This window comes from Colletotrichum paranaense, assembly GCF_030867605.1.
Source record: "Colletotrichum paranaense strain IMI 384185 chromosome Unknown Scaffold_8.1, whole genome shotgun sequence".
NCBI classification, from domain to species: domain Eukaryota; kingdom Fungi; phylum Ascomycota; class Sordariomycetes; order Glomerellales; family Glomerellaceae; genus Colletotrichum; species Colletotrichum paranaense.
In genome coordinates this window covers 182,763-209,248 of record NW_026848966.1, presented here as the reverse complement: position 1 = coordinate 209,248, position 26,486 = coordinate 182,763, and the positions used below count along the sequence as shown (strand labels likewise).

At 52.8% G+C, this 26,486-nt stretch overlaps 10 protein-coding genes across 10 annotated transcripts; 7 read left to right on the top strand and 3 right to left on the bottom strand.

The window, feature by feature from the left end:
* Nucleotides 1-2,477: 2,477 nt before the first annotated feature.
* Nucleotides 2,478-3,068, top strand: CPAR01_09908 (uncharacterized protein; the record flags this gene model as incomplete). The annotated part of the gene is made up of 3 exons (XM_060494171.1): nucleotides 2,478-2,715; nucleotides 2,795-2,897; nucleotides 2,954-3,068. 3 exons carry the CDS (start codon nucleotides 2,478-2,480, stop codon nucleotides 3,066-3,068), a joined length of 456 nt encoding a protein of 151 aa, XP_060346353.1.
* A 1,010-nt stretch (nucleotides 3,069-4,078) lies between these two features.
* CPAR01_09907 (uncharacterized protein) lies at nucleotides 4,079-4,559 on the top strand (the record flags this gene model as incomplete). The annotated part of the gene is made up of 2 exons (XM_060494170.1): nucleotides 4,079-4,266; nucleotides 4,331-4,559. The coding sequence occupies 2 exons, from the start codon at nucleotides 4,079-4,081 to the stop codon at nucleotides 4,557-4,559; spliced, it is 417 nt and encodes a 138-aa protein (XP_060346352.1).
* A 915-nt stretch (nucleotides 4,560-5,474) lies between these two features.
* On the top strand, nucleotides 5,475-6,212 carry CPAR01_09906 (uncharacterized protein; the record flags this gene model as incomplete). Its single annotated transcript, XM_060494169.1, has 1 exon — nucleotides 5,475-6,212. The coding sequence occupies one exon, from the start codon at nucleotides 5,475-5,477 to the stop codon at nucleotides 6,210-6,212; it is 738 nt and encodes a 245-aa protein (XP_060346351.1).
* A 235-nt stretch (nucleotides 6,213-6,447) lies between these two features.
* Nucleotides 6,448-7,524, bottom strand: CPAR01_09905 (aldo-keto reductase; the record flags this gene model as incomplete). The annotated part of the gene is made up of 1 exon (XM_060494168.1): nucleotides 6,448-7,524. The coding sequence occupies one exon, from the start codon at nucleotides 7,522-7,524 to the stop codon at nucleotides 6,448-6,450; it is 1,077 nt and encodes a 358-aa protein (XP_060346350.1).
* A 1,916-nt stretch (nucleotides 7,525-9,440) lies between these two features.
* CPAR01_09904 (short-chain dehydrogenase) lies at nucleotides 9,441-10,418 on the top strand (the record flags this gene model as incomplete). Its single annotated transcript, XM_060494167.1, has 1 exon — nucleotides 9,441-10,418. The coding sequence occupies one exon, from the start codon at nucleotides 9,441-9,443 to the stop codon at nucleotides 10,416-10,418; it is 978 nt and encodes a 325-aa protein (XP_060346349.1).
* Nucleotides 10,419-11,415: 997 nt separating this feature from the next.
* CPAR01_09903 (alcohol dehydrogenase) lies at nucleotides 11,416-12,393 on the top strand (the record flags this gene model as incomplete). The annotated part of the gene is made up of 1 exon (XM_060494166.1): nucleotides 11,416-12,393. The coding sequence occupies one exon, from the start codon at nucleotides 11,416-11,418 to the stop codon at nucleotides 12,391-12,393; it is 978 nt and encodes a 325-aa protein (XP_060346348.1).
* A 715-nt stretch (nucleotides 12,394-13,108) lies between these two features.
* CPAR01_09902 (major facilitator superfamily transporter) lies at nucleotides 13,109-14,751 on the bottom strand (the record flags this gene model as incomplete). The annotated part of the gene is made up of 2 exons (XM_060494165.1): nucleotides 13,109-13,562; nucleotides 13,622-14,751. The coding sequence occupies 2 exons, from the start codon at nucleotides 14,749-14,751 to the stop codon at nucleotides 13,109-13,111; spliced, it is 1,584 nt and encodes a 527-aa protein (XP_060346347.1).
* A 3,707-nt stretch (nucleotides 14,752-18,458) lies between these two features.
* On the top strand, nucleotides 18,459-19,586 carry CPAR01_09901 (glycosyl hydrolase family 88; the record flags this gene model as incomplete). Its single annotated transcript, XM_060494164.1, has 1 exon — nucleotides 18,459-19,586. One exon carries the CDS (start codon nucleotides 18,459-18,461, stop codon nucleotides 19,584-19,586), a length of 1,128 nt encoding a protein of 375 aa, XP_060346346.1.
* A 2,704-nt stretch (nucleotides 19,587-22,290) lies between these two features.
* CPAR01_09900 (major facilitator superfamily transporter) lies at nucleotides 22,291-24,165 on the top strand (the record flags this gene model as incomplete). Its single annotated transcript, XM_060494163.1, has 2 exons — nucleotides 22,291-23,832; nucleotides 23,887-24,165. The coding sequence occupies 2 exons, from the start codon at nucleotides 22,291-22,293 to the stop codon at nucleotides 24,163-24,165; spliced, it is 1,821 nt and encodes a 606-aa protein (XP_060346345.1).
* Nucleotides 24,166-25,461: 1,296 nt separating this feature from the next.
* CPAR01_09899 (uncharacterized protein) lies at nucleotides 25,462-26,486 on the bottom strand (the record flags this gene model as incomplete). Its single annotated transcript, XM_060494162.1, has 3 exons — nucleotides 25,462-25,633; nucleotides 25,709-26,022; nucleotides 26,313-26,486. The coding sequence occupies 3 exons, from the start codon at nucleotides 26,484-26,486 to the stop codon at nucleotides 25,462-25,464; spliced, it is 660 nt and encodes a 219-aa protein (XP_060346344.1).

The window sequence follows — 26,486 nt, the reverse complement described above, 5'->3', positions numbered from 1 at the left end:
GTCAGGTGCAGCTGTGCCCAGGTCCGAGCTCGACCCCTGTCCGGCACCACCGCCATCGAACCTCGGAACTTGTCGTCGTCGTCACTGACCTGTCACCAACCCGCCGACTAATGGGAGCTTTTGACTAACACCTTTGGTATGGACTGATCTCGACCGGCGGCCGGCTCCGTTGGCCTTCCGCAGTGCCGCACCACTACGTAGCCCTCCATCCAAGTGCCGCTATGGTATCTAACCTTTGCCTCCCGCCAATCCCACCCATCCTCCAACTTCACCGTCTCTCTACTCGCGGGGTTGAGGTTCTCTTTGTCGTGATGACTGGTTCGATCATTGAGACAACGCAGATCTGGGGTAGCCGCCATGAAAGCGCCGCAGCGCGCCAAGTCGAGGTGCTCAATTGCAGAAGAACTGAGCTATTAAGCATCAAGCCAATTGAATTCCCTCGTGGCTTGTCACCTGCCAGCTAGAAGCACACAGGTCGAAGGATCAGCCACCCGATTCTTTTGCTACCATGCAATGGCCGTGCCTTCGCCTTAGAGCCGCAGAAAGACTTTGGGCACTCAATGGCTGCATAGTTCCTCGATTAGGGTTCCTCGGGCTTCACAGGCGACAGGCCGGCATGGTGGGCAAACCGAGTGGTTGGACCGGTGTTGTGCGGTGCTTCTCTCCTTTCTACACAGCCTCGCCAGCACAAGCATTATCTACAAAGGATTAGGTCACGCGCGAGTATGCACCGACTTCCAAGTCCCAGGCGAGGGTTTGACACTACAGAAGCTCCCTTTGTGTGGCCGTCGGGCTAGCAACACGCTTCTGTCATGGTCGATTCTCGATTGCGGGGTTGGTGTTTGTTAGTGTCCGGTGCAGATTCTTTCCCGCCACTCTCAGGAGCTAGAATAACCAATTTTCTGTAAATCAGTTCCCAATCAATACTTAGAGTAGTCCGGTCTTACTCAATCTACTTGTCGCAGAAATGTGAAGATCAGAGGAGTTGCCAATTGAACTAACCGATCTGCGTGCATCCTCTGCGATCCCGTGACACCTTCCAAGAGGCCCTGCCGTAAGTGCTCTCAGTGCCAATGCAGCTCAATGACGATGCCAACAGCGAGCTTGACTTTCCTGAATCGGCTCACCTGCAGCTTTTATTTGTCGGGTGGCGCTTTTTGGTCTAACTGCTTTACCTTGCCGTGTTTGCCCAACACTTCTGGTTCGGGTCCGTTCCCCGGCTCCCGTTTTCCTGCCGGTAGTCGTCGGTTAAAAGTGGCGAAAGATGCAAGGGCTTGGAGGGATCTTGGCATCTGCCTTTTTGAGCCTGATGGTGATGACAATGGGGATGTGGTGATGTGTTTATGGCGATTTAGCTAGCGATGTTGATTTTTCAAGGGCTGGTTTGGTTGAATAGAGATGAAAAGGATGAATGGGTTTGGATGAGGTTACATGGCGTGTGAGCGTACAGCTAATACTTGAAGCATCACTTCTCGCTCGACACACGAGTTGGTATTCATGGCTTGAGTATCCCCATATTTCCCCCCAGCTGATATTATACAGTGTCACTGTAGCACTGCTTGAGGATTACTTTCTAGTCTTAAGTCACTTGCAACAGAGATCTTGCTGGCAGGAAGTTATTCCCGAGACGCAGCTTGGTGCTCTTGAATACTTGAAAAAGATGTAGCGACCAAGTCGGCATTCTTATAGAATACCAGTAGTACGTCATCATCAAAAGATGCTCTTCGCCGCACTCATCTTCATCTGGTTTATGCCGAAATTTTCTCAACGTCTATGCGAGAAATTTATGCCGATTGCCGTGCGGTGATGTTAAATATCCCATTGGCTTTGGTATTTCAAAAATCTTTTCTTATTGTGTAGATATCAAAAGATGTCTGTCCTTGTATTTGAATCGATATGTCTCTCAGTATTTGCAGTGCGAAATCTGAAGACAGACTTCGTATCAGCAACCGAAGTTCACTATTTCCAAGTTTCTGCACAAGCGTTCAATGAGACACAGGAATGTTGAAATGATTTAACTACCTTACTGAGCGGCAATGAGCCAACTCATATATCCATCTTTCGATAATCCACTAGTGCACATGCTTTTCTTGATGACGGTGAAGACGAGCAAGGCAGAATTGTGTTGAGCAGACCAGAGCTGGATAGTTACCACTTTGATTCAGCTTAATACTTGGTCCCTAATGTGCCTTAGACATTAGGCAACCCGCGAGGGATCCCATTCATTCATAATTCGCTACCTCATATCTGGTTGTCACCAATTTGGTGGCTTGTACCACCGAGTGCGGCTGTTTCATGCAGGCTACACAAAAGGGCAGCATCTACCACTCCGCTTAGTTGTGATAACAGACTTTCTGCCTCGTCTCCTTTATCTCTCTCTTCGCCGTCCTGACAACGTCATCTGACTATTCCAAAGCTCAGTCAGACGCACAGATCGCCTAGTCTGGCCCGAGGAATTCGGCTAGATCACCGCCGACATGTCAGGTCTTGAAGCCCTCGGCGTGGCAGGCAACATTTTCCAAGTCATCAGCTTCGGTCGAGACACAGCCAGCCTAATTAAACAAGTCTACCGAGATGCTACCGTCGACGATACCCTCGAGGTGAACGCAAAGGAACTCGCTCAACTTGCAGCGCATATTCAGGCTCTGGAAGGTCCACAGCTCCCGACCAAGCAAGAAGACCAGTTGCTGGAAATCGCGAAAAAAGTGCCAAGCCGTTGCGCGAGATTTGGCAGAGGAGATTGCTTTCATTCTCGGCCACAAAAAGAAGGGGAATCTTGCTGCCACAATCAAAGTGGCCCCCAAGGCAAACTGGCGAAAGAGAGGACTCAATAACTTGGAGAGGAAGCTCAATGACGCCCAGAGACTAATGCAGAGCGGCCTTCTTGCGCGAATTTGGTAAGACCGTGGAGCCTGAAATTCCCGTCGGCCACGTAGTCAGCTAACTTGAACAGCCAAAAGACCGACGCCATGCACCTTGATCTGAAGTCGCTGCGACAGCAATCTACGAGACTTGATCAAACATCCGGGACTCAGACCAGAAACACTCTGCTGATATCGCAGCGTTGATTCTAGATAGAGATCGAGATGAAAAATGTCGACGTTTCCTTGGGAGCTTCAAATTCCCGGACATGAACAAACGCCAGAGCCACGTGGTCGAACCATGTGGAGGTACCTACCAATGGATATTTGCAGACGGCATGGGATCTCTCGAAGATTCGAGCATCGTACCAGGAAAAAAAAGAGACAGGGGCCAAACGCTCCAAGAGGCTTGAAGATTCTAAAGATGATGCCCCTGACGAGACCGCTGATGAGGTCACGAAACGCACTTCCGTAGTCCAAGATTTGAGCACACCGGATCTCTTTAATCAACTGGCTCGAATCTGGTAGCCCAATCTTCAGGTCCAGTGAGAATCCCGGCTCGGGGAAATCTACGCTGATGAGATATATCATAACCGACTTGCGGACTAGAAGCGCTCTCAAAGTGTGGTGCCCTGGCGTGTCTATAGTGTCACACCTTTTTCTGGCGACCTGGAAACCTCATACAGCAGAGCATCAGGGGAATGTTCTGCTCGCTGCTGCATCAACTTCTTACAGATGACTTGACGGCTATGGACCGATCTATGAGCAGTATTTCAGCATCTGGACGGAAGGAATCTGGGACAGATTGGACTGCTAAGGAACTCTAAACGCTCTTCTTCAACACCATTCAGCACTACAATCGTCCCATATGTTTCTATTTAGATGGTATGGATGAAGTGAGCCCCGAAGACGGCGTATTGAGACTCCTAGAGATCATACACAACCTGTGTACCATTCAAAATGTCGAAATTTGTGCCTCTCGATAATCAGGCTATGATAAGTTTGTCAAAGTTTCAGCCAAGTTCGAGAACCTGGAGAAGGTGCGCACCTTCCTGGTGAGAAAACCTGGAGAAGTTGCGCACCTTGCTGGTTCTGCACCCATGAGAGGTACGTAACTATGTGCCGATGTCATCAGTCGACGTAGCCTCATGGAATTCTTTTCAACGACAGACACATTTGGAATCATCCAGTTTAAGGGAAAGCAGTCGTCATTCACGATGTCAGTCTCAGAACACCCAGAGATTGATGGAGCCCTTATGCCATCCAATGGTTTGGTTCCGCCGAACGGTTCTATCTCAGAGGGATCCTGCCTCCCACAGTTCAGTTTAGTGCGCACAATGGTGACGAGAACCTGCCCAACCCAGCATTTCTTCGCTGTCACTACATCTTGGCTGAGGTTTATAACGTAAGCCCTACAATCTATATCCGTGAAAAGTCTATTCCAAAGAATAGTACTTCAGATATCACAGGGTCTCACTACTCTTAGGACATGAACTTGCAAAACCTTTCCCTAAGGTTGTTGCCGCGAGGAGCGAGACGACGAAGAAGGACGTCCAAGATCATCTCACAAACCTCGGTCTCAGAGAAGCAACGATGTACGTCGACGATGATGGAGTGCAGTATTCTCGTGATATTGCAAAGAAGATGACACCCGGATGGATGGTCGAGTGGCTCTACGGGAAATCACCCGAAACTTAAGGCTTCATTCTATTTGACTATATTTGTCACCCATAAGCTATGGCACTCATATATGGAATAATACAGTATAGAGAAACCCTACAGTATGTTTTCCGGGTAATGGTAGTGGCTGGTTTCCGAGCGAACACTGCAGACAGTCTTCCACTTCCCTTCTGCCGAGCTGTCCAGATCTCATCGAATTCTGTCGGATAGGCGACATCACATGACTTAAAAGCCACGCGAATCGCTGATGCTAGCTTGACGGCTTTTACCGTCTTTTCTTTCAGGCCTCGGGAAACTAGGAGAACTGCGCTACACGCCCCGAGGAACATATGAAGCCGTTCGTTCGTCATGCCAACTATAGCCAGTTTTCGTTGGACATAGAGAGTGACTTACTGGTTTACCAATCGTTTGGCGATGATGTGACAAAATATTTCACGGCTATATTTGAGCACTTGGGGTGTCAAGAAGGCTCTTATTGTGCTGTAGAAAGATAGCGGTGAGAATGCGGCCCGGCTGTGGGTCCCGGGATGTCGAAAGCCGCATTTGCAGGGTCACCGAAACTCAATTATAGAACCGTGGTATGCCGGAGCCGCCGAGCACCAGGAATACTCACCCGAGATTAAATCGAAACTCTAATGAGCCTTGAAGAAATCATTCGGCCAATGCCGCTTCCCGTATTTCTCATTACGGACGCCGGCTAGCTGGTCTCAGTAGTGTTGAAGAATTATGCCACACCGTTCATGACAAAGGAAGAATATAAGTACAGGAGGCAGAAGGTAACTTAGTCCTCCAACGGAGCTTTGAAGCTTTGACTACCGAGAGCATCAATTGAATTATCTGCTGCGTGAAATCAGTGTTTTTTTTCTCCCGGCCACTCCTTCACATCTGTTCTTTGTTATCTGCTGCTCTCAACAGCAAATAATACAGGCCACCATGCGTCATCAGACCTTCTCATATGTGGCTCTAGCCTTATTAGCCGCCATCGCAAACGCGCAGTTCGAGCACGCAGAGCACGCATACATAGCCCCAGCCTCAACCGACCGCCGCTCACCATGCCCAGCCCTTAATATCCTCGCCAATCACGGCTACATCAACCGCGACGGCGCCTTCATCTCAAGTGAAAGCGCCACGGTAGCTCAGATGCAGGCCTTCAACTTCTCCCGCGCTGTGTCTGCAGGCCCCGTCCCTGCGGCGCTGAAATACTCCACCACGGGTGTGAACGGGACTTTCCACCTCGACGACCTGGCGCAAAAGCCACTGGATCACGACGGAAGCTTGAGTCGCGGAGACCTAGCGCTGGGTGATAACCTGCGATTCAATAGGACGATTTGGGATTCTTTCGTGGCTAGACTACCTGACGAGTTCGTTACTTGGAAGCAAGCTGCTGAGGCTGGTGCTGCGAGACTCGAGGATGCGAGGAAGGAGAATCCCGAGTTTGTGCTTGATGCCGCTGGTGTCGCGGCTACAGTTGAGCAGATGAGTGGTCTTCTTGCCGCGCTTGGAGGGAGCGTCGAGGATGGCAAGGCGAGGAGGGATTGGATCAATGCTAGTTTCGTGGAGGAAAGGCTGCCGTGGTCGCTTGGCTGGAGGACGAGTGAGACGGTGCTTGAGGGGGCGGCCTTTGGCCCAATGGCGAAGGCCTTGAGGGAGTATGCGCCAGGTGGGGTTTGACCGCAGACACCTGAGCAGGAAGAAACTAGACATACATGTCAGTGAATTGTAGCACATACTTCTCAGAGGGTAGTTTTCCAGGGTCGATGAATCTCAGTAGCACCAACTTCCACAACGTGGGCATGTGGCATAACTTCAACCCAGATTCATCTGGCACCTTCAATTGAGCGCCCGTCTTATATGAAGAAGCAAATATGTGGAATTGAGTGCTACTAATGAGGTGCTACGTAAACATCTAATCGTGACCAATGACGTTCTTAGGAACATAAGGCTCCTCCAGGTATTTGGCCTCCTCATCAGTCAGAGTCTTGCCCCGCAGCTCGCATGCCTCATCGATTCTCTTGACAGAGTTGAAGCCGGTGATGGGAATTCCGCCCTTGTAACGGATCCAAGCGAGCGCGACATGGCTCATGCTCCACCCCTTCTTCTCCGCAATCTCCTCAACCCGGCGAATGATGTTCTCATCAGCTTCGCTGAGATCGGGGTTCATCGGACCCTTGCCTTGGGATCGGATGCTGGTGTTTTCGGCCTTGACAGACCGCGCCAGCTTTCCGCCGTAGAGCGGCGACCAGGGAAGAAGACCCACGCCTGTCTCCTTGCAGAACCGGTTCATTTCGCGCTCTTCCTCGCGGTAGACGAGGTTGTAGAAGTTCTGCATGCTGACGAACTTGGTCCAGCCGTTCTTCTCGGCGACAAACTGCATGCGCGCGAACTGGGTGGCCCACATGGAGCTGGCGCCGATGTAGTGGATCTTGCCGGCTTGAACGAGGTCGTGGAGAGCCTTCATGGTCTCCTCGATGGGCGTAGTCGGGTCGAAGCGGTGGATCTGGAACAGATCGATGTACGTCGTTCCCAGGCGAGAGAGGGCATCGTCGACAGCCTGGAAGATGGCCTTGCGGGAGAGACCGCCTTGGTTGACGTAGTCCTTGCTCTTGGGCACTTCTTGAGGAAACATGGTAGTGTGGAGGTTCGTCTCCTCGCCGACATAGATGAAGCACTTAGTCATGAGAACGATCTTCTCGCGGGGGATGCTGAGCTTCTTGATGGCCTTGCCGATAACTTCCTCGCTGATGCCATTGGAGTACATGTTCGCGGTGTCCCAGGTGTTGATGCCGCGGTCGTAGGCGGCCTTGAGGATCTCAAGCGATGCTTCCTCGTCCAGCACCCACGGCGCCCATTCGCTAGACCCGAGGGACATGCCGCCCAGCACTGGAACGGACACCCGAAGACCGGAAGTTCCCAGGTTTACATATTCAACCTTGGTGGTGTCAAGGCTCTTCTGAAGAGAGGCGGGAACGGGAAGTGCAAACATTGTGAATGGTGATTGCTTTGAAGGAAGTTGAGGGTTATGGTGCTTTTGATTCTGGTGTTGATGTCAAGATTGGAGATGTTGCGGTGAGCGTGAATTGACGAGATACTTATTCACGATGTTCGGCTGAAATTGCATGGTTATATAGCAAACATCCTGAATCCTCCATGACATTGAAAGACCATCTTACCTTGAACGTCGGCGTGGATTCATCAGCACTGGCCTAGGGTACTGAGGAGATAGTTGTAAAATCCGCATCATGAAGCCTTACACCTTGAGTATCACCAGGCTTCAGTTGATTATCGTGGCTTCGAGGTGGTAAAACACTGTTAAGACCGTCTATGTCCATTGCTCATGGCCAGATGTAGAGTGTATGTTTGTCAGACGATGGTGGCTAGTTGGCTTCGTAGCCGGTGTATCAACGGAAAATCTGCCACATTTCCACCGTAAAGTTGCCAAACAGTGCAACGGGCAATTGACGGACTCTTTTCTTGTCCGTTCCTTGTGAGTCCTTTTGAACAGTGTCGCAGCATTTGGGACTTTGGTTCTGAGGACGCAGCGGACCTTGGCGTCTTTAGGGCCCAGGTCCGCGAAATCCGGGGTTTAGTGCTTAAACCCGGGGCAAATTGGCCGAGCCGGCAACGAACAAAGCTTGCTTGCACAGTGGCCGACAGGCGGTTGTTTGGGGGTGCGGGCACTACCTCCGGCGCTCTGGTAACAGGAACCTTTTGCGACAAAACACCATTCGGGAGCCTTTACACGCGATTACGCTCAGTCATAATGGCTTCAAGCGCTCGTGTACCGGACATTTCTATGAGCTCAACTTAATGGCGTACATGCGCCGGTGAAGCTGGGTTAGAAAGGCTTCACGTTTCTGTTCTAGATCTCAGGGATCTAGCTAGCGCCGCTCATCTTCACACATACGTTGTCAACTTCCATCATCGTGAAGTTGTAGCTGTGTGAATGTTCGAGCTCTTCTACCACATACAATTCAGCAGGTGGCACGAGTATGATCATTGAAAACCAAGATTTCTGCAGGTCCATTCCTTTGGTCATGAGATTACACGAGTGACCTGGAGGCGGCCAGATTGCCAAAGTCGCTTACGGCATTCCCAGGACTCGGTTGTCGTTGGTTTTGAGTGATAAATTGAGTCAGCCACTTGGATGTGGTCCAGCCAAGTTACGATGCATGCGACTTGCAACAGGGTTCCCTGACTATAATGATCGTTCGCACGAAATCCGCCCAGTTTTGTGGCACACAAATCAGTAACTATTCCCAATTCCATTGAGGTCTCTACGTAGGTATAAATGTGGGTAGTTCTGATGGCCCTCGCTGGCAATTCGCCTGATCAAGTAGCGCTTTAACTCCGCCAACGATATCTATGCCCAGTGCCCTGCCCATCAAGCCCACCTCTCGACCACCCAAAATGCACATGAGCTCACCAATAGACAAATTCGTCAACATACGGAGCTTGAAACTCTTCCAATGTGTAACAAGTCCGACCAGTAGGATGGGCGTCTACCTACCTAGCTTAACATCACTGTAGAAGGTAGCCAACGAAATGAATTGACAGATACGCCTCTTTGCGCTATTCTGAGACACGACGGCATGGAGTTAAGGTTGCTCGCGCCCGGCCAGCGGACCCCATCTACGTCCCGACTTGCACTTTGAAAGTTTAGTCCCCTCCCGACCATCTGGAACTGGTCCGCGCGGTCTCCGCTCCGCTCCCCCTTGCTAACTCCGTCATAGACTTGGGATGAAGTCGCAAGCGGCCATAGGTAGTATATAATGGTTTCGTCCAAACGCGATTTTCAACGTCATGTCATTGAGAAACCCCTCTCATCATCAGAACTGGATTCATTAGCTTCACTATCATCTACGTATCAATCACTACTATACCCTACACTTACAGCACACAATGGGCTTCATCTATAGCCAGCTCTTCAAGTCCCTGCCGTATCCCACCGGCTCATATGCGGGCAAGACCATCGTCATCACCGGCAGTAATGTGGGTCTCGGCAAGGAAGCCGCCCGGCATTACGTCCGTCTCGGCGCCAGCAAGTTGATCATCGCCGTCCGAAGTCTCGACAAGGGCCGGGCCGCCAAGCAGGATATCGAGTCCACCACCGGCTGCGGCAAGGACGTCATTGACGTCTGGCAGCTAGACATGTCCAGCTACGCCAACGTCCAAAAGTTTGCTGAGCGTGTCAAGTCTGAGCTGGAGCGCGTTGACATCTTCATCGCCAACGCCGGTGTGGTACACAACAAGTTCAAGGACATGGAAGGGGAGGAGGGCACCATCACCGTCAACGTCGTGTCCACCTTCTTGCTCACTGCCCTCGTCTTGCCCAAGCTCAAGGAGACTGCTTCCAGATTCAACACGAGACCTACCTTCACAATTACCGCCTCCGAGGTGCACGCCTGGACAAACTTCGAGGAACGCACCGCCCCCGATGGCGAGATTTACAACACCATCAAGGAAAGGGCAAAGGCCTCAGACGATGCCGTAGGCAAGCTCTACCCTCTCTCAAAGCTGCTCGAAGTCCTCGGCGTTAGGGCCATCGCAGAAATGCACCCGGCTTCCGAGTATCCCGTCACCGTCAACTGCGTCAACCCGGGTCTCTGCCACTCGGAGCTGGGACGCGAGGCCGGTGGCTGGACCCTGTGGATCATGAAGCTTCTCCTGGCTCGCACGACCGAGTACGGCAGCAGGACGCTAGTTCACGCCGGGGCCTCAGGTGCCGATACTCACGGCAAGTACATGTCTGACTGCGGTATCGAGGAGCCGTCGCCGTTTGTGAGGAGTAAGGAGGGAAAGGAGGCGCAAGATCGTGCCTGGAATGAGTTGGTGCAGAAGCTGGAGGCCATCAAGCCTGGTGTGACGGGCAAGATCTGATTTTCGATGACAGTGTCCGGTTCCAATGAGCTCATGTTTTCTTGGTAGTCTGTCTGTCTAGTCTCCGTAGGATTCCCCAATTTCATAATACTTCGTACCGTTCATCACTTCGTCATCTTGGTAAAACACTAGCACTCATCATCAGCACGCCGTGCCTCATGTATCTGGCAAAGAACATGAGCAGACTGTGAGTCCATTACGAACTACCTCAATTTCGTGATAGAGTGAATTCTTCTTGGAAATCATCTCTCCTAGTATTCACTTGACAAATGAGAAGCTCTCAATCGTTCTTCGAATCGCATTCAACCTCACGCTCATGAAGCTTCATCTCATCAATCATGGGCGCAGCAACACATACTGACTAAATTTGGAAGGTTGATTTAGTTAAAAGGGGCGTTGTTTAAGAAACTCAAAAGTGAGGCATGGTTCCAAAGTCTTCTGATGCCAATCTTCAATTCGTGTTATGAGAAGGGGTTAAGTCATACTTAAACCCGACCGGTCAAGCAAGTCACTAACTGATTTGACGACATCGTTGGCAGCACGGCTCAGCTGAGCATCGGGTCAATAGCGGACAAGTCGAAACTTCCGAAGCTTCGAACTCGGCAAGAGTCCTCTCTTGATGCGCTTTTCTAGCCTTATCACCGTTATATTAGCAATCGGTTATGCAGTCGAACTAGGATGTCACATTGAAGGATCGACTGTTTACTGGATTAGGCAATCAATCGAGGGTATGTGGAGATTGTGGTTGGTTATTCTTAATTCCGCGCCTTGCTTACTCAACCACGGCGTGCAAAGAAACAACCCCGAGCAGAGACTACGAATGGGGACAATCCAGGACGTTGGGTAGGTTGGTTGTGGCTTCAACCTAGAGGCCTTTGAATGCTTACTTATAAGACAGTCCTTAAGCTCATCCAACACAATGAAATGAAAAATCGGTCCACGACAACATTCATCTCCGTCACATACTTAACTCACCTCATAACCTCTCAAGCCATCAATGACTTCTCAAATCCCCCAAAAGCGCATCTTCTTAACCGGAGCTAGTGGCTACGTAGGCTCCGTCATAACAGAACTCGCAATCAAAGATGGCTACCAAATCCACGGTCTCTCCCGCCACGAAGAAGGCGACTCGAAACTCCGCAACCTCGGCGCTGTACCCGTACGAGGTGATCTGACCTCTCTAGAGGTCCTCCGCCAGGAAAGCAAAGCAGCAGACATCGTGATCCACCTAGCCACGGCTTATGTATTCGGTGGCGAGCCCTACGAGACCTTCAGGCCCATAGACACCGCAGCCGTCGACGCCATCGCCGATGCTCTGGCAGGCACCGACAAGCCCCTCGTCGTCACGTCCGGTACTCTCTGCGTCGCGGCAGACCCTACCGGCGCAGAGACTACCGAGGCATCGCCCGCAGACCCGGCACCCATCAACACCCGTATCTTGACCGAACTGCACTCGCTGGACCTCGAAAAGCGAGGGGTTCGCGTCATGTCGGTCCGGCTGGCGCCCTATGTCTACGGTCGGGGCGGCAGCGGTGTAGCGCAGTTCATGGGTATCGCTGCGCAGACTGTCGGGGTGACGATTGTCGACGGTGGGAAGAACCGGACTACAAATGTGCACGTTGACGATGCGGCGAGACTCTTCCTCCTAGCCGCGGAGAAGGGACTAGCAGGGGAGATTTATAACGCGAGTTCGGCGACAGATGTGACCTCCTTCCAGATCTCTGAGGCTATTGCTGCCGCTGTTCATGTTTCACTGAGAAATATTAGCCTAGAGGTTGCACAGGCGCAGCTGGGGCAAACTATCTCCTTCTTCCTGTCTACAGAGAATAGGGCGTCTGGTGCAAAGGCCAGAAAAGAGCTGGGCTGGGACCCCCGAGGTCTGGGCATCTTGGAGGACATCAGCAAGGGTTCGTACATGGAAGTTGCCAAGGCCCTCAAGAAGTCGCTTGGCGATGAGGAGAGAGGACGAAGATGAGGGAAAGCTATCTTGTACCTCGTGAGGGGGATGCTGAAGTGAGAGTCAAGGGAGGGGGTGTGAGAAGCGGCACCGGTGAGGGGAACCATACCCAACTCCAAATGCCAAGCAAAGATGCAAGCCACTCAAGACATGTTGATTGCCAAAGATTTCTTGGTGAATCTCTCGGACCTGACTAGTGACTTACTTGGCGTTTGTACAGGCTAAAAGAGCTTAGATCGACGTTATTTCTGGCATTGGGCCTCACCACCATGTTCTCTCTTATTCCTCATCCTTAAAGGTAACATGAAGTCGCCCTCAGATATCCATGTTCTTGTTACAGTACCATGTCTGACTTACATGTTGAAGTACTTGAACTTTCTCATGAATGAGATGGAGATCATTGAGATCAGTTGTCCTTAAGACAGTTTCAATATCGCATGCACAGGTAATTGGGAGCTGAGATGAGTGAAAACGCAGCGAGTTTGTCCTCGCTTGCAATCGCATAAACACTCATAAAACCAGGATGAACGTGAGCGCATCGGATTGTCGAAAGTTAATCACTGGGGTTGGATCATCTCACTCCTCATCAGGAAGATAGTATTGCACGAAATCTTATCACGGCGAGAGAGAGCAGATCAGAAGACAATGCATTACATATTGGGTATATTGACGAAGCCAAACTTCATTATTGGCTATTACATAAACAGATTACACAACCACCTGCATCTAATACTTAGAAGACATAGCGGAAAGACAGGTTCTCCTTGTCAGTCTTGTCCTCAAAGGCGTGGGCAGTGTAGTCGGGAGAGGCCTCGGGGATACCAGCAGCAACCATCTCATCCCTCTTCCTGTTCTCGCGGGAGAGGTAGATGCGGAGACAGATGATGACGATGATGAGAAGCGCGTAGCAGCCCAAGTGGGTGGCGAAGGCAATGAAGTAGCGGGGACCGTCCCACTTGAGGAAGACCTGGGGGCCGATGGCGTTACCGCCGGCCCAGACGATGAAGTTGATGGCGACGGCGAACTGCTTCTTTGTCTGGCCGGCGACGTTTCGGGAGATGAGGGAGAGGGCGAGGGTCTGGGCTGACCAGAAGGAGAGGGTGATGTAGTAGCAGATGAGGAGGCCGACGCGCTGGGAGAAGGTGTTGTTGGGGACGGTCATGAGGAGGACAGTGCCGATGACGGAACTAGCGAGGTCTGTTAGTGACTAGTTGACGGTGATACCCTGAGAAGGGTTTTGACTTACGGGACACAGAAGCCAAGCATGACGTAGAGGTTCTGGTTAAACTTCTTGACGAGCCAGACGGAGCCGAGAAGGACAAAGATGATGTAGAATCCAAGAACCATGGCCAAGAGCTGGACCTCGAGCGTGTTGAAGCCGAAGCTCTTGATGATGATGTTGGCAAAGGCACCGAGACCGGAAGTGGGCAGGGTGGTGCACAGGGCGATAAGAGAGTAACCCCAAACCTGGGGATCCTTGAGGGCCTCGATGGCCTGCTCGCGCTTGAAGGTCTTGTTCTGGATACCAGTCTGGTTGTCGCGGACACGCTCAACCATCTCCCGCTTGACTTCCTCGGAGTAACACTTGGCGCGCATAGGCGAGTCGGGCATCCAGAGGAGGACGAAGATACCAAAGATAACGGACACAACACCGTAGGCCAGGAACAGCCATTGCCAGGACTTGAGAGGACCGGTCTTAATGTGAGTGAAGCAGTAGGCAAGGAGACCGCCGACAACCTGCTGGGCACCGTTCATCATGTACCAGTACGTAACACGGGACGCCTGCTCCTCGCGGCGGTACCACATGGAGGAGAGGATGACAAAGGCGGGCTGGCAGGCGGACTCAAAGATACCGAGGAGGGTGCGGACGATGACGAGGCCCTTGAAGTCAGTACAGGCGGCGTGGCAGGCGAGGACGGCGCCCCAGGCGATGATGGAGAAGCTGAGGTACTTTGCGATGGGGACGCGGGCGATGATGTAGTTCTGGGGGTACTCGACGAAGAGGATGGCAATGTAGATACAGGTGGTGAGCCAGGAGAACTCTTGGCCCTTGAGGTGGGTGTCCTCCTGGAGGCCCATGATGGAGGCGAAGGACATTGTGCCCTTGTCGATGGCCTGGAGGAAGTAGGTGCCGATCATGATGACCAGGACGCGCTTATCTATCATCTTGCGCAGCTGATCGCTGCGTTCCCTGGAGACGGTGATGGAGCCGTCGCCGACGTACTTTGACAGCTCATTGTCGACGTTCTCGAGGCGCTGGTGGTCGGCCTTCTCGTTGGAGATTGTGCGTTCGACTTCGTGGAAGGACTTCTTGCCCGGGCCGCCTCCGCTCATGGGGCGGACGAGCTCCGGGTCGGCGACTTCGGTAGAGGCCATCTTGTCCAGATTAGACTGAGCGAGAGAAGGTTCCTGATGGTGTGGTGGTGAGGGCCCGAGGTGAGTGAGACGCAGCAAAGGTCTCAGATATTGACTTGATGGGGGCTTTGGGGTCCGGAGTCTTGTCTAACCTCTGCAAAGGAAGGGAAGAAGCTGAGCAACCTACAGGAGGAGAAGAGCAAGAGATGGGAGAAAGAGGATGCTACCTCGTTCTATATAAGAGCAGATCTCAGGTGGAGTACCCCGAAGGGATGGTAATGGGTGGGTGGGTGGTAAGGTGTTAGGGAAAAGCGAGCCGGGTACAGTAGGCAATGCTTCAGATTCCTTCCTTTTCCCTTTCCGGACGTGGTATCAATCTGTGCCAAACCCCGGAATCTCACCCTCATTCTCTCCTCACTTTTACCCCAAGATTTCTTGTTGGGAAGCAGGCAGGACTTCTCCATTTCCCCGGTCCACATCTCGGTTCCCCGCGAAAAGAGACGACGAGACCAAAGCCAGAACCAAACCCCCACGGGCCCTGGGCTCCAGGTACCCTAGGGTGGGTATGGAGACGGCTTGCCGGGTCCTGTGTGGTTCGGCGAGCCGGATCACAGCTTGGACCAGACGATTGACAGGCGAGGAATAGCCAGGAGTCCAGGAGGAGTGGGTGCAATTTGGGACATCATTCGACCGAAGTGGCGGGAAGGGCAAGGTGCGATGTTGACAAGGCCTGGTTTACCACACCCCCCCCCCCCCCATACGCTCGCTCTCTTCCCCCCTTCTGAACTCCGCGTTCCTGCGGTGTATGCCCCAATATCTGGGGAGAAGATGGAGTATGAGACCGTAAATTGGGTAACAAAGATTGGATGGGAAGGGTAAGAAAGTGGGCAGGTTCATGGCTAGAGCAGCACGAGTCAGGATTAGGGATTGGGGGACAACGTTGCGTCGACTGGGGGATCCATGGGGGCAATAACATGAACATGTGCGTGGTGGTTCTGATGGATGGTCAACCGGAAGGAAACCGACAGCAAGATAGGTGAGAATAAGGGTGTGGATGTATAGCTCCAACGGGGAAGTTATCTGGCTGAACTATCATGGTTGGCACGGCTGGCGAGGTCGACCCGGCGCGATGGCGTGCGCCTATACTGTGGTTCTCTGAACTAAGTGAAGTGATTGGTGGTTTTCTGCAACGGGGGATAAGGCGCGAGACTAGTTCTAGTCAGTAGTATCTTGTTGGAATGTCTCACACGAGTCTGTAGTTTCTCGAGGCAGCGAAAGGTCAGCTAATCGGTGTTGGTAATCAAGCGTTTAAGCGGTTGAGAAAACACCATCCCATGAGCGAGATGAGGCTCTATAATTGTAGTTTTGGAGGAGAGGTTATCAATGAGTAAGAATGGATGGCGGCTGCGACGGCAGTGAGCGACTTGGCATGGCACTTGGGCGCTCTCCCGGCCGCCTCATTTCTTGGTTTCTTGGGCTTTTGTCGCCGCATTTCTGGGCAGACGAAATGGTTCAGCAGCGACTGGCGAAGAACAAGAGGCTCAGACCACGAGGTCCGTCGGCTGAAGGGGTGTATGGTGTGTGAGCTAGCGTGGTGGTGGGCGGAAATGTTCACGACACGAAAACTGCTTCGGGCTGGCGGCGGGCATGCAGGGATGGGATTGGTTGATGTAAGGAAAACGGCCGTCTTTCCTCGAAGCAGCCATATCGTCGGCGCGAATCCTACCGACTCGACCAGACCCGGGCTTGGCTCACCACCAAAGGAAAAGCTTGACGGAGTCTTTGATCTCGACGCTCGGGCTCAACTGGTCTTTTCCGTCTCTTGAATGACTTTACAAATTATTGTTCCGTCAATTTTACGCTGTAGGCTTTGGCTAAGCTCGTGTGAAGACGTGGTAAACAATGGTATCGCGGTGAATTGGGCAAAGCGTAACGCAACAGTATGGAGACTTGGACATGGGGGCAAGTTCAGCAGGAGGCTGGGAATATGTGTGGAAGTGTGAGCGGGCACATACGCAGTATGTCGTGTTGCAGCGGTTGCATTGCGTCTAATGTCCTGTGGTGAGGATGCTTGCATGCACAGGGGCTACGAAAGGAAATTGAGTTCCGCAATCAGAATGTCATAGTAATCAGGAATGAGAGCAGCCGTCCCGTAGAAGCCGTTCCTATATGAGTAGACGTTCCCGTTCCTTCAATTCCTCAAGATGACTCCAGAAAATCTCGCCCATCTCTGTCATCTCGTTCATCTCGCTCAATCTCACTCCGTATTGTACTGTCACTACGGTGCCTGGGGGAGGGCATGGGATAACCTTATTCTACCGTTCAGGGTTCCGCAAAATGAGGTTTAAGCCTGGTTGCCTAGGGCAGAAAATGCCCCTCAAATCCCCTCTCCTACTCCGTACCGTACCTTAGGCTTTGGACAGTTCCCGGTTCCCCGTCGCCCGCCCTCTCCAGCTTTTGCTCGCCCAGAATTCCCCCAAAGATCCAGTGTAGAAGGGATTGCGGAGAGTGTGCGGAGATGACTTCCCCAAAACATAGACCCCGGACGGCTAAACACAAAAAAGCCGGGGGGCGCCAGCGGCGGGTTCGGCGTTCAAGGCTTGAAACCTCGTAAGAGGCGCAGGAATTTGGGGACAGGAACAGGGATAATCCAGATAGCAGCCTTGGAAAACACCAATGGCCGTTTGCCTAAGTAATTACAGACCAGTCAGAGACCGAGCAGAGAGCAACTGGTGAGAAAAGGAGGCCCACGGGAACCACGGGGGAGCCAGGAAAAAGAACGGGAATGAACAGAAAAATCGGGGAAAGCTTTCTCCACCGGCGCGGGGTAAGAAGCCCGGGGCGCGGGGGAGGAGGGCCCGAGCAGCGAGCGGAGCACCCCGGTGGCGTGCCATCTGAAGCGGGGTCAACGTCGGGCCCTTCCGACCAACCATCGACGTCGTTTCCGCACTCGTCGTCCAGGCCCAGGAGCGTACCTGAGAGAAACGGTCTTTCCTCACTTATTCACACCTTGCATTACCTAATTCTGCCTTAGCAGACTCAAGTATGTAACCGTTTCCTTCTGCGATTTCGCAGTCGCAAACGCACAATCCCAGCCAAAACACCTTTGGCCATCCATCCAGAGTGTGGGGATCCCCAGCTCTCCTCCCATGATCCATCGTTCTTGAACCAAACCGCCTACTGGAAAGCGCGTCTTGGAAGGACATCTTGGGGCCTTGGTCCTCGGCTACCATCACTCCGAGCATACGTTCCCCTCCATCCTCCCGCCCACGACCCCTCGTTTTTCCCACCAAGCATATTTCGCCGGAGCCCTCCCCTTCATAAAGGATTCCGCACCCAAACTTCGTGCCTCTGAGCGTACCCTTTTCCCCCGAGGATTTGACATATTGTCGATAAACTTCTGTCTCACGTGTCTTCGCGTCTTTTGGTGCCGCGCCGTGCTTGTACATACCTAGATACCCCCCCCCCCCAATCATACCGTCGCAAAGTCACATGTTATCTGTGCCGCACGACGTTTGAACAAGAAGGTTAGTCTCATTTTACACCACCTGTAGAGTAGTCATTTTGCGTCACCAATCGACACGAATTCGATATCATGGGGAGTGAGATGGCCGTGACCTCACATTGCCAGCCAAAGCTTGATCTCCCAAGGCTAATCACAAACACAGAGACCTAAAGGGTCTAACAACCAATCCTCACAAAAAAAACACAGAAAGAATACCGCCAAAATGCCTGCGGGAATCACAGAGCTCCATGGCGTCAAGCGGGCCGACATTCACAAACAGGTCAAGCAGCTGATCCACGACATGGTCAACATTAAGGACACCACGGGCGAGTTCCTCATGACGCTCGAGAACGGCCGCGTTATCGACACAAAGGGCTGGGGCGACTGGGAATGGACCCACGGCATCGGCCTGTATGGCATCTGGAAGTACTACGAGCTCAATGGCGACCCGGCCGACCTCAAAATCATCGAGGACTGGTTCCGCGACCGCTTCGAGGAGGGCCACAAGGGCAAAAACATCAACACCATGGCCGTCTTCCTCACCCTCGCCTACGTCTATGAAAAGACCGGAAACGAGACCTACCTCCCCTGGCTCGACAGCTGGGCTGAGTGGGCCTACCATGACCTCCCCCGCACAAAGTACGGCGGCATGCAGCACATCACCTACCTCGAGGTCAACGACCAGCAGCTCTGGGACGACACCCTCATGATGACCGTCCTGCCCCTCGCAAAGATCGGTCTCGTCCTCAACCGCCCCCACTACGTCGAGGAGGCCAAGCGCCAGTTCCTCCTCCACCTGCAGTACCTCTTTGACGCGCCTACCGGCCTTTTCTTCCACGGCTGGACCTTCCACGAGGGCGGCCACAACTTTGCCCGCGCCCGCTGGGCCCGCGGCAACAGCTGGCTCACCATCGTCATCCCCGAGTTCATCGAGCTGCTCAACCTCACGGGCGACGACGCCCTCCGCTCCCACCTCATCAACACCCTCGAAGCTCAATGTGCCGCCCTCGTGCCGCTGCAGGTCGAAAACGGCCTGTGGAGGACGCTGCTCGACGTGCCTGAGTCCGAGGGCTCCTACGTCGAGGCGAGCGCCACGGCCGGTTTCGCCTACGGCATCCTCAAGGCGCAGCGGAAAAAGTACATTGGAAAGGAGTACGAGGCCGTCGCCGTCAAGGCGATTAATGCCATTCTGGAAAATATTAGCCCGGAGGGCGAGCTGCTCAACACGTCGTTTGGCACGGGTATGGGTCACGATTTGCAGCATTACAAGGATATTCCGCGGACGAGCATGCCCTACGGCCAGGCTATGGCTATGATGGCACTGGTCGAGTTCTTGCGCGTCTTCGTATGAAGCTCATGATATAATGCTATATGAAAAAAACATGAAACTGAATGAACAAACAAACTATGGTCTCACGGTGCTACTTTCCTATGAAGTACAATGGCGTGTGACCCAAGCTTTCGAGAATCGAGGATTCGGTTTTACACGCTGGCCGATGTCGCAATGAGTTCAGGCACCTGACTGAAACTCCCCTGTAAGCTTCGTCTTTAGGACGCGTGCGGATCTCTCAGGGGATGGAGGATTCGGTTCAGTTTTGACCGAGACATCAAGATATCTTTTGTCGCGAGCCTTGGCGTTGGGGTTGACTCCCCATGCACTCGGGGGTGCCTTGTCAGTACCTTGCGGAAGACGGATACGGGATACAGGGACATGAGCAGAAGCGAAGACTGCTTGATCATCGCTTAAAAGCTAAAGAAGGTCTCTTGATGTATCCCTTGGCGATCTCTACTGCATTACGGACATAAGAACCTGACTGGACACATAATGGTCACCTTGACTCAGCTGGAAGAGCATCGCTTGGTGACCGATATTGCTTTGAGTTCCGGGCAGAAAATGCTCAGGATTCTGTAGCACGATACTAACTCCGAAGGCACTGTGTGTCGCAGGCTTGAATCTGCTCGGCAGGTCGGTGGAAATCGACTTCAAGCTGTTTCCAGTCGTGATAATGATGTGCGATCCGTGGGGGCCGAGGGTATACCGCGCTCCTGGGAATTTTGTATACATGCCACACCCCCGAGGCCCGGTTCAATGCGGCCCGAGACATGTACGCCTTTGGTTGCAGCCGGACGTGCGGTTTTTATAGTACCCGAATCCGGGGCTGCGGGGCACTCCGGGTGTCAATCTGCCATGTAACTCTCCAAAATGTGTCTGAACGAAGAATCTTCCAATGACATGAGAGAAAAGGCAAGACAGACAAGGATCAAGGCGAAGGTTTCGCACGAGCTCGGTATTGGGAGCTGTTTGTCGGTGAATGTTACCGAGATATTGAGTCGCGTCTGTTTAAATATATCATGGCATGGACATCCGTGATCCGTTTACGCTAGCGATCATAAAAGGGTTGACATCTTGTCGATTCACAGGGTCGCCCTATTTGCAGTCGCCTCTCTCTCTGTGTTGTTGAGCATTCATAAGACGTTCAAAGAGACATCTTGCAAGACTTGGTCTCAGTCTTAACCATAGTTTCGACACGAGATCAATGAAAGATTCGCTAGCATCGCCCACCAGCTACCAGCATCCGCACATGATTCGAAGCCCTTGACGTAGTTCTTCTTCTTTTGGGGCGTCTAGCACAGAATCGTGGACCATCTCTTTGCCAGTTTAGAGAAGCACACGACAGGACCCTGCGTGAGGCTAGCTTCGGAGGATTTCTGATCCAGTGTCAGATGTCTCGCTGCCACGTTAGATGCGGCCTCGGAGAGATTTGGCCTGGTGCCAACATGTGTTGATCACAAGGCAGTCTCTCGTAAACACTGCCGCTACTTTGAAAAGCCGAGTACTGTGTTGGTGCGGATTCCCGACGGTGTGTTGAGTCAAATGATTGGATGCAGTCGAAGAGACGAACGGTTGGAGATGCCGAGGAATACACGTGTAGTGGTGTAGACTGCGATAGCAAGGTCAAACGTCAGGCTTCTAGTGGCCGTTTACGTTTTATCTACTGGGTGGGAGGGAAGATCTGGGACGATCAAGGCCAGATGAGAGATCCGAGATCAGATGGCATCAGCCAATGACAAAGTGGTGATTTGGAGGGTGAGCGTCATCTCCTGCGCGTGATGCGAGAAGAAAGTGCAGTGCGAGCCTCGTGCCTGCCCCGATCTCCTGGTGCGTTGATTGGCTGTTAGTGAGATTGGTGTCTGTCAGTGCGGAAAGCTTAACTTCCCGCCTGCCACCTTCATTTTGTCTTGAGCACGAGCCACAGGCAGCCGCGAGCACTGAGCACGGATCACCCCAGACCCCCAAGCGAAGAGACTACGTACCCAGGAAAATCAGAGGGAAGGATCGAAGGGAGGGAAGGAAAGGGAAAGAAGGAAAAAAAAACCGAAAAGAAAAGTAGTGAAAAATGAGGTCACCCATGTCCGTGCTTCTTTCCAATTGGACCTTCACCCGTCACCTCTCCCCGTCTTCGCTTGCTCTTCTGGGCAGCTCTTACGTCGCATCAGGCCCAGGCCGAGAGCTACCCGCCGATATCCTTCCGCCGACCTGCAGCACCTTCCATGTTCTTCAACCACCCGCTTAATTAATTGCCTTACTTCATTGCGTCGCAACATTATCCGCGCCTCTTCTCCCCTCGCCCATCTTGCGACCTTCGAACTCCCCCTCCACCTTCTCACCTCCCAGCTCAGGACATTGAGAGACGCACATCTCCACCCTCCCCAGTGTGCCCGAGTCGTCAATTGTCCTGTTCTCCTCCCAAACCACGTCGCCGCTTCCCATTTATAGGCAACTCGAGACCATGCGCTGGAGGTTGCGATTCTGCATTCCATCTCCGTGAGACCCTGGCAGCGGGGTAGCCTCGTCCCAGCAGCTACACCCGAACAAGCAGCTCACCACCGAACCCATCTCCGACCATCATAAACCGATAACCCCCGTAGACCGTGACCGATCTCGACGACCATCTCGACGACGTCACCGCTTGTGCTGCAAGAACCTGTGTAGCTGCATCTGTTCGCCCTCTGGCATCAGGCCCTGCGCCGCGTCGATTGCCCCAGCTGCCAACATGCCTCGCACCACCAACAGCAATAACATTGCTCGCGCAGCTGCTGTGTCCCGGACAGCCTCGTCCGGTTCATTCCACGCAGGCGCTCCCATACCGACTCTTGGAAACATCGAGTCCAGCCGGAGGACCACGATGCGACGCCAGTCTACTCATAGATATCACACCTTTCCGACACCACCTCCCAAGACCCCCCGCGAGCAATCCTCGGCAGAGCTTTTCCCACATTCCGATGAAGATTCCGATGCCTCAGACGACGATCACCAGCAGACTCCTCTGCCTGTCAAGCAGCTTGCTTTGCTTGCCTTCCTCTCCTTGAGCGAGCAGACTGCATTAAACTCCATCGGCCCTTACCTGCCTCAGATGGTCGAGTCCTTCGCCGATATCCCCGACTCTCAGACAGGTCTGTATGTCGGTATCCTTGCCTCAGCATTCGCCCTCGCTCAATTATCAACGAACCTACTATGGGGCTACCTATCAGACGTCGTGGGTAGAAAACCGACCATGGTTCTTGGCACCTTCATGTTGGCATGCTGTTTTGTGGGTTTCGGTTTCTGCAGGACCTACTGGCAGATCGTAGTCGTTCATGTGGCCATGGGTATGCTCAATGGCAACGCTGCCGTGGTTCCCACCGTCCTAGGCGAAGTGACGGACCGCTCTAATCAAAGCCGGGCCTTTACATGGCTTCCCGTCATCTACTCCCTAGGCGGCATTACGGGTCCAGCCCTGGGCGGGTTGCTGGTTGGTACCATGGGAAAACGATACCCATATTTGGCGCCCAACTTGCTGAGCGCAGGGTTACTGTTCATCAGCGTGATTGTTGTCGCAATCTGGTTCGAGGAGACACTGGAAACCTTGGAGCCAGACCACGCAGCATGGATTCCTGCCTGGGCGCGCAAAGCTTGGTCCTGGATTTCGCGAGAAGCGCAACCGCGCAGAGGCTCATGGGCCACCCGCTGGCCTCGCCGCGGATCACAAGCCGTGGTCAGCACTGACGACGACGAAGAAGAAGAAGATGATGACGAGGATGAGGCGGGAGAGGATCAAGGGTTGCTGCACCATGCATCTGAGAACGATGCCCAGGCCGACGATGACGCGAAACTCCCGGGCGATCTGGCGACATGGCGTCAACTTTTGAACCGCAACACGGTGCTTGTGCTATTGACGTACCTAGTATTCCAGCTGTCCAACATCTCCTACAACAGCTTGTACCCGATTTTCGCCGATGCCAATCCTCCAACTGGGCGCGGTCTTCCGCCAAGCAAGATCGGTATCAGTCTCAGTCTGGCCGGCGTGGCTACTATAGCGTTTCAAGCTTTCCTCTTCCAGCACTTGAAGACGCGGCTGGGGAACCTGGGAACCTATCGCATTGCCTTGCTGGGACTGGCCGTTAGCATGGCCCTGATGCCCTGGATTCCGTACTTGGACGACGAGCCGCTGTTCGGTATCGGCAGCGGTTCTGCCTGGCTGTACGCGGAACTCGGCGTTATCTTAATCATTAAGAATATCTGCGCCGTGGGCGGCCTGTCTAGCGTCATGCTCTTGGTAAGCCATCTTTGGATGACTGAAATCATGAATTTTTGCTAATGCTGGCTGTAGATCACAAACTGTGCACCGAATCATGCTACTTTGGGAACTTTGAACGGCATCGCCCAGACGCTGTCCGCCGCGGGCCGCAGCTTTGGGCCATTCGTCTCCGGCTCCCTTTTCACGCTCTCCACGCGTGTCCATCCCAAGGGTGAGGCCCTAGTCTGGGGCATATTCGGCGGTATTGCCCTCTTGGGATGGATTGGCTCCCTCGCCATCCGCAACCGCGGCCTCGAGAGTGACGATTGGGTTGGCGAGGAAGATGGCACTGACGGTGAAACTGAGCCATGAGCCATACCACCGAGGTCTGCGCCAAGAGCAATCAACACATGTTGAACCGCCGGATTTTGTGTTTTTAATACGGTCGGAAAATGTTTCGGATAATCATAGCATTGGGAAAAGGTCGGAAATGCCTGGTCAAAGCGGATATATTTGCATCAATAGAGAGGGGTGGAACCAGCTCACCCTCTGAAAGAAGACGAAGAGGCAGACAGCTACACGGTATAGATTCAAGAGGCCAGTGCCGGGCCCAGACTCGTTAATCTCAAGATTTGATTTGGTCTTTGAATACCTCATTCAGCATTGGATTTGAGAATATGGATCATGTGCAGTGATGTGCGATGTAAACAGGCTGTACGAGCATCGCCGTGTTCGCAAGGCGCTGCATGTTCACCTCCGCATCGTGGCGATTGCTGCTTGTGATAGGTCGATTGCAGTGAGTATTTTCATCAGCTCTTAAGCGTCGTGAAAAGAAGGCCATGGACATTGGAAATAGCTTAACTACACCCGAAAAACATGGATGATACTCCGTCGGCGGACCGGCGTAATTTGTGAACCACCCAAAGTTCTCACCACCGCGTTCGGCATGTTCTGTTCCACTCCGCTCCGCATGCCCCCGATTCGGGCGCCATGCACGCCGTTGCGCCCTGCAAACTTTGACGGCGGTTCCCAGTTCTTGCTTGCTAAGCGATTCGATGATTCTAGAATAGTCTACGTCTTGGGCCTGTAGTGATCTAGGCATAATCTTGCGTCGTCAAATAGTTAATGCCCGTTGCGCTTAGTTGGTACCCACGCGTCCATGATGCTTCGTTTTGTGGGAGAGTTTGACGCGTCTTGTAGCGTGCAGTGCTCTGAGCATAGTTGTGACATTTCATACTCATTCAACCGAGAGCAAAGTTGCGCAGGAATAAATGCTTCTCCTCTCTTGATGCTTCTAGATATGGGTAGATGAGATTTATCTGTAGGGCTTGCCAGAAGCCCTCTATGAATGCAACCTTGTGACTTGGACACCTCTTCTAGAAGGAACAAGTACAATAAAAATGCCCAAAAATTGCTACAAAATCCGACCATTGTCGTGAGACTGAGTGGTGTATGGCGATGCTTCTTCCCAATGCCCAAAATCCCCATGTCAATGCTATGCCCTGAGGGAGAAATTTCTCTCCCTCGCTCGCTCATGCTCTAATACCAAGCAACACAAATGGACACCGTTAGATGCGTGTCGTAAATACTCCTTCATCCGTCTATTGAATTGTCGCGCTCATGTAGGCCGGCTCATCATGATCGTGAGTCCCCCCCCCCACTGCCAGACTAAAACCACGTCGGGGGAACGGACCAGTGCCGCAACATCGTGTCGACGGCCTTGTTCCATTCATATTCGAAGCAGGCGCCGAGCTGGGCCGCCTCATCGGTAGAGGGCTCGCGACCTCCCCACATCTCGGGCTTGGTGGCCTCCAGAGCTGCGTATCCGGACACGAGATCACTGCAATCGCAAGGGAACAAATGTCAGCCCTCATCTCTCATAGTATGGTTCGATCACGGTGATGGTAGTACTCACTCTTCCTGAATCTTGACAAGACACAACCAGGCTAGATTCCAGCTCTTGTTCGAATTGGGATCGTTGCGCACGCGGACGTGAGCGTCGTAGAGGAGGTCGCTGCAGAGGGGGTAGCTCCGCGTCAGGCCGCGGAGTTCCGTGAGAAACTGATTGCTGTTCACATAGTAGTCCCAGGCGGCGGTCATGGGTCCTTGGAAGGCTAGAGCGTCTTCCTCGTTCTCGCAGGTAGCCGCCACGCGCTCGATACGGCAGAGCTCTGTGAGGGTGTTGACTCTGTGCGTCTCTAGGGACTCGATGAGTTGTTGGATTGAGCGCTATGAATAATTCAAGGTCAGTACGGTGCCCGATGAAGAAGGAGGATCGGGTAAAGCAGTCTCATCTTGGACTTGAGAATTAAGATGGATGAGAAAGCTAGATGTAGTGATGCATGCTTGTTGAACAGGGGGGGTAGTACAAAGAGGAGACCGTGACTAACTTGAACCGCCCTTGGTTTCTTGCTACTCTTGGAGCTACGGTGGTGGCTTGATGACCCTCCCGAACGGCCGGAACGCGACGATGACATGGTTGATGACGGTCTGCGGGAAGGATGAGACTCCTGACTAACTGATGGCGGCGCAAAGGCGACAAGGATATCCTCGACTGTGTACTGCGTATCCGAGTCTATTTGATCTTCAAGCTGGATGATGTTCGTGTGGCTATGGTCAAAAGAAAGTGGCAGGTTCGGATCGGGGGAAGCTAGTGATATATCCTGTTCCTCGACTTCGAGCTTGATGCTCAT